Below are 17,255 nucleotides of genomic sequence, written 5' to 3'. Positions count from 1 at the left end.
TTCACCCTGTGTTTGCTCTAAAAGCTTGGCCTTTCTGTGCTTTCACATCAGGTTAAGCAACAGAGTTATAAAATTCACAGTGACAAGTTCAGTGTTTTGATTGAATATCAGGCTCCCCCCCCCCCATAAAGAGACTTCTGTTACTTAAATACCATCTCAGTTTTATGTGACAGGCGTTTTCAGGAAACCATAGATAATTCAGTGGAAAGTTCCCTGTCATTCTGAGGTGCATTTTATTTATTGATTTGGTCAAAATAGGAAGACTGCTGTATAAGAAACCTGATCCTAAAGCCACAGGCAGGGTCTCTATGCTGGTATAGCACACCCACCCTGGAATCAACATATAGGGATTCTTGTGAAATTTGACCTCTAGGAATTCTATAAGGAATTACCTGGTTCATAAATTTCATACCCAGGTGAGGATCCAAATCTTGGCTATTTACAGGATTTTACGCTCTTTCCTAAAGTTGCAACACAACTCAGGGTTTAAATTATTAAAATATGGATTGGAATGCAAATTTTGTAAAAACACACACACTTAAAGACATGTTTTAAGAGGGGTTTTTTAAAAAATAGCAAAATACAGATTGATGCAGAAAGAGGATTAATCAGAACTGCGGTAAAAACTTGTGAAAGTGATGTTGACATCGTGATCAAGCAAAGCACTTTCATAATGAAAACAGATAGCCTTTAATTTCATTTTGAGAGCAGTTATTATGTTTTCAATGCACTTCATGTGCTTCATCTCAGGGATGATAATACAGAAGTCACAGATGCTGGAACCGATACCCAAAAGCAGTTTAAGCCTGCAGTTCAGTATTAGTCCAACAATGTTACACACAGCTGGGACTAGGCGGGGTGAGGAACAAATGGGGTGGAGGGTAGAAATTGAGCAGAAAAGTAGTGGGCAGAGGAGGGATTAAGCAGCTTCTCCTCCCTCCAGTCTTGTGTTCTGAATTTCTCACTTGTGGCAATGCAATGTTCACAAGTAAGTCCCTGTGAATTCAGCTAATGTCCTTGGGAATCCTACTATCTTTCATTCTGTGGACAGGACCAAGCCAGTATAGATGTCCATGAGTCAGGAGCTTAAACATGCTGGAAATATGGGCTTGGGAGAGTACATCACTGTTTGAGATTCTTTCCTACCATGTGATGCCCAAAATCTTCCTGACACAGCACATGTGGAAGGTATTGAGGCATCACTCCTGGCCAGTGGCGTAGCGTGGGGGGGTGTAGGGGGGCCGGCCGCACCGGCCGCAACATCTGGGGGGCGCTCGCACTCGCAGCTTTCTGCCCCTACCTGGCTCACTCATGGTTAGGGGGCGCAAATTACTTGCCTTGCCCCGGGTGCTGACAACCCACGCTATGCCACTGCTCCTGGCAGTTGTAAGTTGCCCACAACTCACTTCCATAAAGCAGTGTGCTCAACACACAAGCCTAGTAGACTTTCATCTTGGTACTGGATGTTAGCATCACATTCTTCCATACCTTTTTGGAAAGACAAGCCATTGCTGTGGCTGCCTTGCCATGGCACTTGTCCAGCTCTGCATCAATGGAGAGATTGCTGGTTATGGTGGAACCCTGGAAAACAAAATTGTCTACCACCTCAAGCGTGTGATCACCAGTGCTGCTGTGTGGAGTGTTGGTGACTTGCTGACCCAAGATGTTGGTCTTTGTAAGGCTGGTGGTAAGGCCGAACTCCCTGCCGGCTTGGACGGTTGGTGAGTCTCCATAGAACTTCATTTGAGTATGCTGTCAAGACTGTGTCATCTGCAAACAGCATCTCTCGAATAAGGAATGACGAAGTCCAATTTCCACTGCCACACCCTACTGTAGCTTCATCGATTCCTCTCTTAATAATTCCTGATCTACACAATCTGGAAATATTTAAATTGCCCAGAGACTCAGTAAACACCCCAGAGCAGAAGGAAGGAAACAATATCCTTCTGTCCTCTTTAAAAATGATCTATATATCGGGGTGGGGGGGGGAATATTCGCAAGACTTTCCAAAGCTTGACCAAACACCAGAAAGTTCTGGCTCATTCCCATATTTTATTTCTTGCATATTACCAGATGTGAAATGATTAGGAACTAGACTTGTCTGGTTTACATTTGAGCCTATGATATACATAAAAAAATCTATGGTTTCAGTTGTGTTCACAGAAATGTCAGGAGTCACAGGCATAGGGTTAATGTGGTATCATGATCTCAGAAGAAGGGGAGGGAGAAACTGCTAGATTTACTCTAGGCAATTTAAAATCTTTTCAGATTTTTAAAGGGTTAGCATGGGGGTGGGATAGTACTCACTTTTAACAATAACTCCTTGACTATGTTTCTTCAAATAGTCTCAGCAATTTGCTTGAGGCTCTAAGTGATTCTGATAAGTACTGTTGTCTTTTCACATACTTGCCTTTTCACACACTGATTTCTGTTGATCTGTCTTCAGCCTGTCACTGTCAACTCCAAGGCGGCCTTCACCAATCCGATGCCCTCCAGAAGCTTTGGACTACAACTTCTGCCCGCCCCAGCAAGCCCTGTCTGAACTGGCTGAGGCTGTTTGGAGCTGTAGTCCCAAACATCTAAATGATACTAGGTTGCTGAAGGCTGTCCCAAGGGAACTTGTGGGCCCTTGTGGAGAGAGAGTGGGACAGGGCGCAGAGTATAGGGGGTAGAGGGGGCATAAGCTCCCTCAGTATTTGGGGGCATGGGGCTCAGGCCCCAATATTGAGGGAGCTGACACCCCCCACCGGCCTGCCACTTGGTGAGTGCTCAGCAGCCAGGTGGGACGCACAAGGGTGAACATCACCCTATGCGTGCAGCCCAGTTACATGTGACGTCATGCACACATGATGTGCCCCCCCAATGTTGGGCGCAACTCAGTGCACCTTGAGTGGGATGAAAAGTAGAAGAAGCTTGGGTGACAGTCCTTGAGAAACAGGAACAGTTAAGGAGTTAAGCATATATAAGTATTTTAGTTTTAATGGAAAATAAGGTTAAAAAATATGTTATTTATAATATGATAAAAATAGAGAAAGATGGAAAGGATTTGCTGAAACAATTAACAGAAGTGGAATACAAAAAGGGAAGTGAGAGGAGGTCGAGGAAACAAGGGAATGAAAGATAGAGTATGGAAAAGATGTGATGTATGTTTTAAAATTGTTTTTGTTTTCATTTAGGGTTAGGGTTAGGGATTGGGTTTAGTTTAGTTTAATGTGTTTAGGTTGTGTTTTGTATTGTCTATATATTGTATTGTATTGTCTTTTTTCTCTTTTGTCTTCTTTTCTTTCCTTTCCTTTTTTGTAATCCTTAAAAGCAATAAATATTATTTTAAAAAAGAGAAACAGGAACAGTTTGCCCTCCCCCCTCATAGCACCACAAAATATTTTGCTGTGATAGTCCAAAGAAGAGAGGAAAAATAGGAGTTCAATATATTAAAAGAAGCATGTCAGTTTCATTCCCTCACCCCCAAACCTCAGGGTTGTACCCAATCTGTGTATATGAATTTACAGTAAATAATTCTGCACCCTGACTAGATTGTGGCAGCGAGGGCTGCAGAGTATACTGCATACAGGAATGGCAGGTTTCCAGGTAGAAGAGGAGAAACAGATCACTCAGATATGGCTTGTACCTCTTGCCTGGGAAAAACCCAAACTAGATTCTATAGGTGATCACTGCATTAGCTGTAACAAGGTGTATGAGAACTTGGCAGAAGAATACTATGGGTTTTCCTCTAGGTTCAGTGGTGCAAGCCATTACTTGTGCAACTGCAGTTCAGTTCCACTCCTCTCTCTGGCAAGACGGGCAGAGCTGGCTGCCGCCACCCTACTTGCCAGAAAACTTTCACCACGCCTTTGGAAATGTCAAAATTCTGCTGTAGAGAGGAAAATTTTGGCGCCATGAATCCAATCTGTACAGAGATCTTAGCAAGGGATTCAGAGACGACTGTGTACTGTAGATCAGGCTGGATCCCTGCCATAGCTGCTCCTGGAACTGGCTGATTCCCCAAACATGAGGTGTCAGAACATCTGTCACATCCCAACATTTTGTTTTCCTCAGTCCCAGCCCACTCAGTATGGGGGATTTCCTCCTATCACTCAGATCCAACAGCCTTGGAAAGCCAAAACACTAAACAGGTAGCCATTGTGATGAGTGACTGTCTGGATAATCTGTAACAGAATGGGTCTGGACCTGAATATTACAACTGCATCGGTATGGCCAATCCTTTAAAAAATCTCATTGCAGCTCATTCTGATTCTTGCAGCCTGGACAGTTTTCTCTAATCCTTATCTACTTCATTATTATCTTAGATCTTCTCTAGTGCTGGTTATTAAGTTCTTCAGCCTTATTTCTATTAACATAACTATTTGTCATTCATTTGTAATTTAGCAAACTCTGCAGATTCTCATGCAATATCTTTGTTGCAAGAAGCAACCCATCTTTTATCATCACTGCGAAAATGCAAGAACTCATATAACCCCTGTTTTGGTTTTGTTTATTAAAAAATAAAAGCTCTACAGGTTGCTCCAAGGCATATTTAAAACTCCAAATGATGTGAGCCTCAAAATATCTAAAAGAAAGCCTTCTTCACTGTAGGCCAGCCCAGGAAATTCTGATCACTAGAGGAGGTCCTTCTGTTGGTTCAGCTACATTCAGAGGTTCAGGGAGTGGGGTGGCACATGAGAAGGCCTTCTCAGTGATAGTCCTAAGAATATGGCTCTCCCCACAGAGGCTCATCTGGCACCATCTCTTTACAGCTTCTGTCGATGGCTGATTTTGGTGCCTTCCTTTTAACATGTTGTATGGGTTATAATTCAGAGCTTATCTCCTGTGTTTCTTTTTACTATTTTCATCATGTTTAATTACACACCCTGAAGGACTGTTGTTACTAATACTAATAGGAATAATTATGTAATTGGCATGCAAGCAAATTATAGAGCTGGAATGGATCCCAAATGCCATCTAGTCCAACAATAAATGCCATGAACCTGGTTCAACTCTGAAGTTGATTTTAAAGAGCTGACTTTTGCCTGTGCTGGAAAAGTGGGTAGTTTCTACATGCATGTATTTGAGCTTAGAAAGTAGAGATCATAGAAGAGATCATGGATTCAGAGTTGGAAGGGACCCTGAGGATCATCTAGGCCAACCCTCTGCAGTGCAGGAATATGCAGCTGTCTCTTATGGGGATTGAACCTTCAACCTTGGCAATATCAGCACCATGCTTTAACCAACTGAGCTGTCAGAGGCCCCAAGAATAATTCCTATCCAGCCATCTTTGTGGTGCCACCGCTAGAAGCAACCATGACTGTTGTCATTGATTTTTTTTTACAGTGCAGGATTGATGTTTTTGAACAGAAACAGATAATTCAGATAGATTGATGTACTTGTTGTTTCTGCGTAAATAGTAGGGATACAATTGTGTTGGTGCACCAGATAATCCATAGCATCAGCACCTTTCAAAATGCTGTCTGATAAACAACAACATTTCTAGGCAGTCCTAATGTTTTCCTTATTTTTGCGGATTGAACTTTCCCCTGCAACATCAGTACTTCACAGAATATCACATGTCATGTTTCTGTGGCCATAAATCCAGAATGTTCCCTTTTGTATAATTTTGATATGAGCACCATCCACGATTTTTAGATAATAAATGTTTAGTTGTGTCATTGGTTGGAGATTAATTAGATTCTGTCAAATATAAAATATTCATTGGAAAATGTTTCTTCTTGCCTAAGCATCCTTTAGTGTATTATTTAAAGGTGTATATCATGAATGGTATCATTTGGAAATAGGTCCCATTAAATCACTGGGACTTGCTTCCAAATAAACATGCTTGGTGTTGAGGTACCTATTTGTTTGTTTCCCATGTTGTGCATAAACAACTTTCTAAATAATTCTAGTAAAGGTAAAGGTAAAGGTACCCCTGCCCGTACGGGCCAGTCTTGCCAGACTCTGGGGTTGTGCGCCCATCTCACTCAAGAGGCCAGGGGCCAGCGCTGTCCAAAGACACTTCCGGGTCACGTGGCCAGCGTGACATCGCTGCTCTGGCAAGCCAGAACTGCACACGGAAACGCCGTTTACCTTCCCGCTAGAAAGCGGTCCCTATTTATCTACTTGCACCCGAGGGTGCTTTCGAACTGCTAGGTTGGCAGGCGCTGGGACCGAGCAGCGGGAGCGCACCCCGCCGCGGGGATTCGAACCGCCGACCTTTCGATCGGCAAGCCCTAGGCGCTGAGGCTTTAACCCACAGCGCCACCCGCGTCCCTAATAGGCAGCAAATATTATTTGGGGTGCACATACACAATGACTTAATTTATGCCATGGTGAGAGGAGTGTCTGCCACCAACCACCACTGGGGCAAATTTCAAATCCAAATAGATATTTTGAATATTTCAGCTGACATGAACAGGAAAATATTACAGTCCCACAGTTCTGTCGTCATTATACCCAGTAGAAGGCTTTGGGGGGAGAAAGCATGGGGGGCTGATTAAACATTTTCAACACCTCACAGTGCCTGTTAAACAGTGGGAGAAATGACTTGAAATTGAAAAGTCTTGCATTATCGGGAAAGTAATATTATATAATTCATCCTTTATAAAAGCCACAAGCTGCTGTGTAGAAAGAATGGGTTACAATTCTGGTAAATTCTGTGTCAAAACAGCAATCACAAGGCACTCCTTTTTCTTACAATGTGCGAAATTGGCACCAGACATTTTTCATTATTGTAACATTCCTCTAACAGGAATTCATTTGGGTAAATTCCCCTGCACTAAAGAAATGTATCTAAAAACCAACGTAACTGTTTCAGAAATCATTCTTAGCTCTGTAGCCATGCTCCTCCCGATAATTATCTCAACCACATAGCCATAACTGAATTGTTTTAAAAGCGGCAAAGTCTCCAGATAATATCTGAAGCCTAGAGCATAAATTGGCAGTAGGAAGGCGGGGCTTCTCTGAGATTAAAAGGAGTCAGATGGAGATTCTGAATGAATAGAACATAGATTCTAGCCCTGTTCAGGCAATGCACATTCCTGAACAGGGAATGTAAACACCAGTAAGGGGAACAAGGAGTATGCCTGAGAGTCCCACTTACAATATCACGGCATGCGCTGGTCACCACTGGCTCCACCTCTGACCTTTCTATATTGGTTACATGGGGTTCTTGATCACACAGATCAATTGATCATGCAAAGATCATGCCTTTCCACTCAGTACAGAAAAGTCAGGCTGACGTATGTGGGGCCTGGCATAAGAATGCTGGGTACAGGCCTGACATACATGTCCCACATCTAGGGATTAGGTAGGGGGTGTGATTCAGTTTGCATCTAAAGGCAAACTTACCTGATTGCACTTTCCAAAATGATACACAAACCAAAACTCAGCGATCCTTCAAAATTTGCACATTATAAATTTTGTATTGCTGTTCTCCAGCCAAACAGCATGTACCAAAATGTAGGTGCTCTAGAAAAATGTTTGTGTAAATGCATATATTAGTGAAAAGAACATTAAAATGCACTCTATTGGGGAATACTGCATTGCAAAAATGTGTATCTTAGGAACGCATTGCGAAAAAATGTATAACTGGAAAAATTGCGTACAAAAATGTGTGTAGAAGGAGGAAATTCACAATAAGACTCTGCTGAAACATCTTCAGGATGAACCTGAGAATGGGAAAATAAGAAGAAAAAGAATGGGAAAATAAGAACCTGAAAGAAACCAAAATTGACACATCCACCCAACCCTACCAACACTCTTGTTGACGCTTACATTCCCTGTTCAGCCATAACAATGGAAAGGGACTGGGAATTAGTATGAATTCAAGTACTGGATATAACTCTTCCATTGAAATGATGGAAATAATGCTTGACTTTGGCGTGATTGCCAAAAGAATCTGAACATGTAAGACATATGTAGCTCTGTTCAGAACTTGTGCTCTGTGCTATGAAGACAGCTCTGAACGCCACATGATTTGGCCTACATCTGACCCTCAACATTCCCGAAATGTAAATGTAGCTTTGTATCCCACGTTTTAGTGCAGATGTACCCTCCCCCTCCTGACAACATGGATTTAAATAATGCAAGCAATCTGTTTCCATTTTAGGTTGTCCAGGACCCAAGAAGAATGAGTTCTTGACAAGTGTTTTGGATGCGCTCTCCACAGACATGGTGCATGCAGTCTCTGATCCTTCCAGCAGGTGAGTTAGTTTGGCTCCAGTCCCCTGTGCGCTTTAGGAAGTAATTCTGGTTGTCACTTTCCCTCTCTCTTTACTTTTGTGGAAGACAGCTAGAGCTTAATGAGAGTTATCAAATATAATTTAAACCACAGCTCAACACTGATCTTTTAAATGAAAAAGGGATCAAGTAGAATATGAGCAGGGTGAATTCCCCCACTTCTGAGTAACTACAGCATGCTCCCATACATTGGGGATTAAGAGGAAGAGCTTCCTTATAAAAGGGCACGACTTCTGCAGGTAGGCTTGAGCCAAGTAATTTCCTTCCGCATTAGAAATTAATCACTGGTTCTTCTGAATTTTTTCCATTTAGAAAAGTAACAAGATGCAATGAATCCACAACACAGAGACTATTGAAAGGGGGTTAGACTGAGAGTGTGCAATGAGTGCTCTGAAATGATCTGATGCTGTCACATAGGTAAATCATGAAGGAGGTGTGCCCTAGGGATGGGAGAGGGATATGATTTGGTCCATGTTTTAACATGAACCTACCTAGTTCGCACTTCCTGAAACAATGCATGAGCCGTCCTTCGAAATTCACACATCTCCAAATTTTGCAATGGTGTTTGCGAACAAAGAGTTTGCAATGCATACATCATGAGAAAGCGTGCACAAAGATGCATACATTTGTGAAAATAATATACAAAAGTTCATTGCTTTAGGGGGCATTGCTTGCAAAAATAAACCAGGGAGAAATGCACACTCAAATGCTGATGGATATTCTTGGTTCAAAACATAGCAAACATGTGGCAAACTGAACATAAGATCAGTTTTTAATTGTGCAGGCTGAATATCACCCAAAAAAGCACCCTTAGATCAAATTACTATATTGGTTAGGATCATATAAACTCACTGTGAGATTTCCCTTTATCAGGTCACTGAATTTTGGCAACGCTGTAAACAGTAGTGGGCGGTGAATTGTCATGGGTGGGACATGTTGTTCTCCTGGCTTCTCAACACAGCAGAACACTACCACCTTCCAATAGAGTGAGGGATGAAGCTGGGGGAAGATTGGTGCATGACAGTGGAGCCACACACACTAAACCTGAGCCTTGCCCCTCTTTCTCTTAGTAAGCAGCAGCAACCCACCATGTTGGGAAGCTGAGAGAGCAACTAAGCCCCACCCGCGTCATCTCACTGACTGCTGCTGGTTGCAAGAATGTTTAAGAACAAGGCTTCATTTTCCAAAGGTAGCAGACCGCAGCCCCAGCCTAGCTAAAGTTAGTTTTGACTAAATCCTATTGAAAGCAGTGGGAGTTGAGTTGGTCATGATTAACCTGGGACTAAGTCATAACTAGCTTTAGCTGGACGATAGCCAGCATGCTGAAATAAAAGACACCAAGCCATTAGTCAAAGGCAGTGAAGTCATCCAATAAAGCATTTCATTTCGTTTTCTGCAGTGGGCAGTTTTACACTTCGCATGGAAAAGAAAATAGCCTCTGTTTCTCCCAGTAAAATTTATAAATTCATAAAAATATATTACATGCAATTTAGGCGCATTGGAAGTTGCTGGCTCTGTGCCAAGTGGAACACTCTTTCCTTTCTTTTAATGCAACGTGATGCCATAAGAGCCATGATATAATTTTGAGCAACACACTTTGCTCATGTTGTGACTATTACTTTTGCCGCTGGGAAAGGTATTTCAGGGTCATTTTGGTTTTTAGCCTCATGTTGTTGCAGCTCAGTCACTAGACGTTCACGTTCCTCACCTGTTTGGACTTTCATCACATCAGTAAAATGTATTTTAAAAACTTGTCCCTTTTTAGCAGTAGCAAGGTCATGATCCACCCAAAATGGAGCATTACGTCCACTTAATATTTTGTCCATTGAAACCAAATACAATATCCACAACAGTGGCTGGATTGTGCCCAGTTATTTAAATTCAGTGGTGCATTTTCAAACTGAAGAGGCAGAATTCTGAGCTAGCTGAGAAATCTGATTAAGTTCTGAACCTGTTTAGTTCTGAACATGCCTCCACTGTGTAAATCAGCTGCACTGATGTATTTGGCAATTCATTTGCTTTAATAGCGCTGACTATGCAATCCTATATGTGTCTTCTCTGAGTCTCATATAATTCAGTGGGTATATAAGCAGTCTGATTAAGGTAAAGGTAAAGGTACCCCTGCCCGTACGGGCCAGTCTTGACAGACTCTAGGGTTGTACGCCCATCTCACTTAAGAGGCCGGGGGCCAGTGCTGTCCGGAGACACTTCCGGGTCATGTGGCCAACGTGACAAAGCTGCATCTGGCAAGCCAGCGCAGCACACGGAAACGCCGTTTACCTTCCCGCCAGTAAGCGGTCCCTATTTATCTACTTGCACCCGGGGGTGCTTTCGAACTGCTAGGTTGACAGGCACTGGGACCGAGCAACGGGAGCGCACCCCGCCGCGGGGATTCGAACTGCCAACCTTTCGATCAGCAAGCCCTAGGCGCTGAGGCTTTTACCTACAGCGCCACCCGCATCCTATATGTGTCAATCCTATATGTGTCTTCTCTGAGTCTCATGTAATTCAGTGGGTATATAAGCAGTCTGATTAGTGGGACATAAAACTATCCATTTCATCTTAAATTTCATAATCATCCTACCAAATGCATACAGTGAGCCTATGCTTAGCTCTTAATCTTTCTATCTTGGTACAAGATTGTCAATTGCACTCTAGTCTTGCTTTTGCAGCTTTGAGAGCACCTCCTCTCAATAGGCTGATTGCAGCACAACGATAGGCTGAACCAAACAGAACCAAACCCAGCAGTGTCTTCACTGGCAAAGACAATGTTTACTCAGCCGCTATGGCACACCTCAGACCCAGGCTGGCTACATCAAGTGGAAAGTGGAGGAAAGAGAGGCAAGCTGATGTCTCTGAGAAGCTCACAAGCAAGAAATTAAGGGTAGAAATCCTCTCTTGGTGTATTGCCTCTGTGATACTGGAAGATCAGTGGCAAGGAAGAGGTCAAGCAAAATAAGTTGTGTACGTGGTGTTTTTATCAGACACAAATCTGAGTATTCAGGGGGCTTCACAATTGATTCCTCATCCTGTTATTTCAGTAGCACAAGCACCTCAAATATGATGAAGGAATTGGGAGGGTCCAAGAGGGGAAACTGATAGTGAAGGTTTTATGCTCGCTTAATGGCCTCTGTCTTTTGCAGGCTTTCAGAACCAGATCCTAATCACACTCTGGAGGAAAGAGTTGTCCACTGGTATTTTAAACAACTGGATAAGAATGCTAGTGGTGATATCGGCAAAAAAGAAATCAAGCCGTTTAAGAGATTCCTGAGGAAAAAATCCAAGCCCAAGAAATGTGTGAAAAAGTTTGTGGAATACTGTGACGTGAATAATGACAAATCCTTAACGGTTCCAGAACTAATGGGATGCCTGGGGGTTACGAAAGAAGATAACAAGGCAGACACAAAGAAACGTCATAGTAAGAAGATCTCCTAACTAGCTCTTTTATCACAGGTTTATGAGAAAGATATTGCATCTGGAGTTTCATAAGTTACTTGTGGCTTATATGGAGAACTGGTTTTTACAAAAGCAGAGGTGACCTGCAACAAACTGTTTCAGCGTGGAGAGCTGCTTGTTCAGACCCACACCGTTTCCTCCATTTCCCCACTCCACCCCACTGACTTGGGTCAGTATTCCATTGCCACTGAGCACGCTCAGTTCCCAATGGACAATTTGGGGTAGGAGGTGTTCCACAGCCATTAGATTTTTTGTTTTTTAACCCTCTCTGAAGATTTTTTTGTACTTCTGCAAAGCTCAGGATTCACCCTGGCCTGCTGATATCTTCTTGTGTGGGGGTGTCATTATTTTGGCTATATAAAAAACAACACTCACAGCCAGAACATCACAAATAGAGGAAATAATAAAGCCAGATGCCACAACTGGGTTATGGAGTCCAGTAAAAATCTGAAAGCTGCTGCTATCTTGTTTCAGATTTTGTGGTCTCTGGAGATTTAGGCAGGGGGAGAACCCACCCATACACACACATATATTTAATTGTAAAGCAATGTCCTCATTTATTACATAGAAGTTTCAAAGATTTGTTTAAGGTCTTGCACAGAAACTATTTTTATGGTCAACTAACATACCATGTTTTCTTCCTTGACAGCTCCAAAAAATAATGGTGAAAGTACTCCTTCCAACAGGCAGGTAAGTGTGGAGAAGACACTTTTCCATTCTCCCAATAACTGTTTTTAGCCTTATCTAGTCTGCATGTCTTGGCAGTCACATTCAGGATTAGCCCAAAATATGTCACTGCCTTTGTTAGATTCCCCACCCCAAGTCAAGGTACTGTATGCTTGTGAAACGAGGACGACTTATAAACGCCATCTCCAACTCCTCAAATGATTCCATCAACGGTGTCTCTGAAAATTTTTACATATCACTTGGGAAGACAGGCAAACTAATGCCAGTGTACTGGAAGAAGCAAAGATCACCAGCATCAAAGCAATGATTCTTCAACATCAACTTTGTTGGACTGGTCATGTTGTGTGGATGCCTGATTATCGTTCTCCAAAGCAATTACTCTACTTAAAAATGGCAAGCGTAATGCTGATGGTCAACAAAAGAGGTTTAAAGACTCTCTCAAGGCAAATCTAAAGAAATGTAGTATAAACACCGACAACTGGGAAACACTGGCCTGCGAGCGCTTCAGTTGGAGAACAGACTTAACCAAAGGTGCCATGGGCTTTGAAGATGCTCGAACTCAGGACAAAAGGAAGAAATGTGCTAAGAGGAAGGCACGCTTGGCAAACCTTCACCGTGATCACCTCCGCCTGGAAGCCCATGTCCCCACTGTGGAAGGACATGTAGTTCCAGAACTGGCCTCCACAGTCACTTACGGACTCACCTTTAAAACCGTGTTTATGGAAGACAATCTTACTCAACTATGAGTGATCGCCAAAGAAGAAGAAGAAGAAGACATAGTACTCAAGGCTGTCAAGTTAATACCACAAGTAGCACTCCCCTACCCTGGAAGTAAAAATACTGTACAAGAAAAAATTAAATAACTAGCCATCTTATGTCCTTTCATGACATCCAGAATCATCTTACAGAAAAGCCACCTCTCAAAGGGATTTTTTTAAAATTTAAAAATAGTCATATGATGTCAGCCTTCCTTGATGCTACATAGTCATATGACGTCAGTCATTTGCTTGATGCTACATTGACATGTCCAAAAGCCAGCAATTAATTTAGTGTAGGCTTTCACACCTTTGGTAGAACCTCACAGCTAAGAAAATGTTCTTATTTCTCCTCTGCTGAAGAAAGGGCCCAGAGGCTTAACTCCCCTCACATCCCTTAAGTTTGAAACAAGGCAGTCTGAAAACAATTACTGTGGTAGAAGTCCAAACCATTCAAAAGTTTATTTCAAGTATATAATAGCTGTTGCTGCCCCATGTGCTGCACACAGCTCTCAACGCATAATATATACCTCTCTCTCTCTCTCTCTCTCTCTCTCTCTCTCTCTCTCTCTCTCTCTCTCTCTCCTCCTGCTTTCCTGTAATCTGATAACAACATGTAACTTATATAGTGAAACAGTTCTGTCATTTCTGGGTTTCTGCTCCCCCCCTCCCCCTTTATTTGATTTGATTTCTTTAAATATTTTTGCTGACTCAGTCTCAATTATTTTAAAAGCTGGTGCTGTGAAATGATAGCCTTGAAATGGTCCTCGTTGTGCAAACCATCTGTTGGCAGTTAACTGCTGCAGCCAAGTGAGGCTATGAAGGTACCTCAGAGATGCCAAAGGTGGCTTTCATCACGAGGCCTCGCGCTTGAAAGGAAGGCATTGGAAATGAATACGCCTGACAAGGAACGGTTTTAAAAGAAACCACCCACCTCAAAAGAGAACAATCAGCTCCATTTCCATCGGGGAATGGGCAATAGGGGGTGATAATAAGTGCTCCAGCATTTTCTATTTCACCAAGAGCTGATCTACACATTGTGGGGAATTAGGTGGTAAACTGAAGTGACATAATTCTGGGCTGGAACACTTTTAGACTGTAGGCGAGAGGTTGTATTTTTGAATGCTCCCTTGTGGAAAAAGCTCACTACATGTGGAAAACTAAAACATCAGAGAGAGGACAAAGCTAAGCCCCACATTCTGGTGTGCTAAGCATTTAGCCTAGTATATTGCATAGAGAGTTTGGTTTAAAAACACACATCAGGAATAAGGAAACTGTGGTTTTTCAAATGTTGTTGGACTACAAATATCGTCATCCCTAACCATACTGGCAGAGGTTGATAGGAAGAAGAGAAGAAGAAGAGTTTGGATTTGATATCCCGCCTTTCACTCCCCTTCAGGAGTCTCAAAGCGGCTAACATTCTCCTTTCCCTTCCTCCCCCACAACAAACACTCTGTGAGGTGAGTGGGGCTGAGAGACTTCACAGAAGTGTGACTGGCCCAAGGTCACCCAGCAGCTGCATGTGGAGGAGCGGAGACGTGAACCCGGTTCCCCAGATTACGAGACTACCGCTCTTAACCACTACACCACACTGGCTCTCTGGGGTTGGGAGTCCAGCAACATCAGGGAGTTTACATATTCCCAATCCCAATTTTACCTCTAGGAATATTCAGGCCTCTGATATCCCACCTGTGGTCTCAAGAGGACTGTACCACGGAGCATGTTCTAGACTGACTGTGATATACAGTGGTACCTCAGGTTACATACGCTTCAGGTTACAGACTCCGCTAACCCAGAAATAGTGCTCCAGGTTAAGAACTTTGCTTCAGGATGAGAACAGAAATCGTGTTCTGGCGGCGTGGCGGCAGCAGGAGGCCCCATTAGCTGAAGTGGTGCTTTAGGTTAAGAACAGTTTCTGGTTAAGAACGGACCTCCGGAACGAATTAAGTACTTAACCCGAGGTACCACTGTATTTTTATTTTTGTCTATGATACCAGCATATCAATTGTTTATTGCTATAATGTATATGATAGCAACATATATGTGACTCTGTTTTTCAAAATTTCTTTGGCAGCAAACCTCAAAGAAACAAGGCTGAACACTTCATATCCAAGGCAGATCTCTCAGAAGCATGGGAGACTCCCTCACCAAAAAGCAATTAAAAAAAGAAAGAAAGAAACCCAACAACCGTAGTATTTGCACTTTGTACTTTAAATGTAAATTCACTTTGTAGAAATGAGATATTTAACAGACATTTAAGAGAATCTGTGAAAATGTAGTAACAGCTTGTTTTTAAACAATTATCACATACAATGTATGTGCCTTTTATTGTCTGAAATCTGTACGTGTTGGAGGTGTAAAAGTTTGCATTTAATCTTTTTTGAAAGAAGAATGTTCAGTTGGACATTAACATAGAAACTAGTCTTGTAGTATTTTTTCTGTTCAGTAATTTTGCTTGTTTTCTACATTTTGCTTTATCTTTTCTACATAGCTATTGATTTTTTATGAAGTTATACTGAAAACCTGCTCATTTCAAAGTCTACTGTACTCATAATTTTAATTAATCTCTGTGTTAAGGTTGCATGTTCCTTAGGCTTAAACCAAGAATTGGAAATTGTTGTTGACTTCTCGTGCACCTTATATAAGCAGAGGAACCTTTTCTCTGTTGGTGTTTAGAGGGTTAAAAAAAATGGCGTTGACTTTCTCCAGAGCACAGTTGCACAACAAGAATGCAACCACTAATTGATTGGAAATAAATCTTTTGTAGATTTTCCTTTGTATTCCCCCCCCCCTTAGAAGACTTCAGTATAATATATATTTTTCTTCCCCGTTCTTCCTGCTTTTGGGTAGGTTTAGTCAGCCTTTAAACTGGCAAGTATGTGGTGTCACTCAAAACAAAATCTGCCAAGCCCCAGAATAGACATAATAAGGCAATAAAGGGGCACAATTGTTCAGTATTGTAAATCTAATTATAAGGAGACAAAGAAGGTAGAACAGGCTTGTCAGTCTTTTCTTTTCCTTACACTTGGCTGAGCTGTGATATGCAACCTGCGGTGCCCCGGGATCTACAAAAAGGTAAAACTATCACTTGAACAAATTATGAACAGTTATTTTAGAGAGGTGCAGTCAGCACAAGCTGCCCCTTAGGGCATCATTCTTGCCATCTGGGAGATGTTCTTACAAGTTTTCATACCTTTCCTATCATTTGGAGGGAGTTTTCTTTTTTCACCCCTTTCCTGGAATGCCTGAAGGAAAGAGAACTTGCAGATGTGAACTCGATGGCAAAACATTTGAAAGAACAAAAAATAACAATAAAGAACTTTCGCTTCAGACCTTGGACAGCAATAAATTATACAGTAAGCAGCCAGAGACAACAGTGTGTAGGGTAGGGAGAGTATGAGCATATAGATATCTTAGAGTTGAAAGGGATTCAAGGGTCATCTAGTCCAACCCTCTGCATTGCAGGAATCTCAGCTAAAGCAGATGGCCATCCAATCTCTGTTTAAAAACCTCCAATGGAGGAGAGACCACCACCTCTCATGGGAGTCTGTTCCACTGTCAGAAAATTTTCCCCCAAAATGGTCAGAATCTCCTTTCTTGCAACTTGAAGCCATTGGTTCGCGTCCTACCTTCCAGAGCAGGAGAAAACCAGCATGCTCCCTCCTCCATGTGACAGCCCTTAAGATATTTGAAGATGGCTATCATATCTCTTCTCAGTCTCCTCTTTTCCAGGCTAAACATACCCAGCTCCTTCAAGTGTTCCTCATAAGGCTTAGTTTCCAGACCCTTGATCATCTGGGTTGCCCTCCTCTGCACACGTTCCAGCTTGTCCATATCCTTCTTAAATTGTGGTGCCCAGAACTGGACACAGTATTCCAAGTATGGTCTGACTAAGGCAGAATAAAGTGGTACTATTACTTCCCTTGATCTGGACACTATACTTCTGTTGATGCAGCCTAGAATAGCATTAGCATTTTTTGCTGCTGCATCACACTGTTGACTCATGTTAAGCTTGTGGTCCACCAAGACCCCTAGATCCTTTTCACATGTACTCCTAGTAACCCAGGTGTCCCCCATCCTATATTTGTGCATCTGGTTCTCCCTGCCTTAGTGCAGAACCTTACATTT

At 42.3% G+C, this 17,255-nt stretch overlaps 1 protein-coding gene across 2 annotated transcripts in view; it reads left to right on the top strand.

Annotated features, from left to right (window-relative positions):
- Nucleotides 1–15,314, top strand: part of SMOC2 (SPARC related modular calcium binding 2) — a 135,765-nt gene extending 120,451 nt beyond the window's left edge. For both annotated transcript variants that reach the window (XM_081906910.1, XM_081906911.1), the window contains 4 exons: nt 8,099–8,192; nt 11,373–11,647; nt 12,335–12,375; nt 15,202–15,314. In XM_081906910.1, the coding sequence (XP_081763036.1) occupies nt 8,099–8,192; nt 11,373–11,647; nt 12,335–12,375; nt 15,202–15,225 (434 nt within the window). In that variant the 3' untranslated portion in view covers nt 15,226–15,314. The remainder of the gene's footprint in view (nt 1–8,098; nt 8,193–11,372; nt 11,648–12,334; nt 12,376–15,201) is intronic.
- The last annotated feature ends 1,941 nt before the right edge of the window (nt 15,315–17,255 follow it).

Source organism: Podarcis melisellensis (assembly GCF_964234715.1).
Source record: "Podarcis melisellensis genome assembly, chromosome: 3".
Classification (NCBI taxonomy): Eukaryota; Metazoa; Chordata; class Lepidosauria; order Squamata; family Lacertidae; genus Podarcis; species Podarcis melisellensis.
The sequence above is the reverse complement of the archived record's forward strand: the minus strand, read 5'-3'. Positions and strand labels throughout refer to the sequence as shown.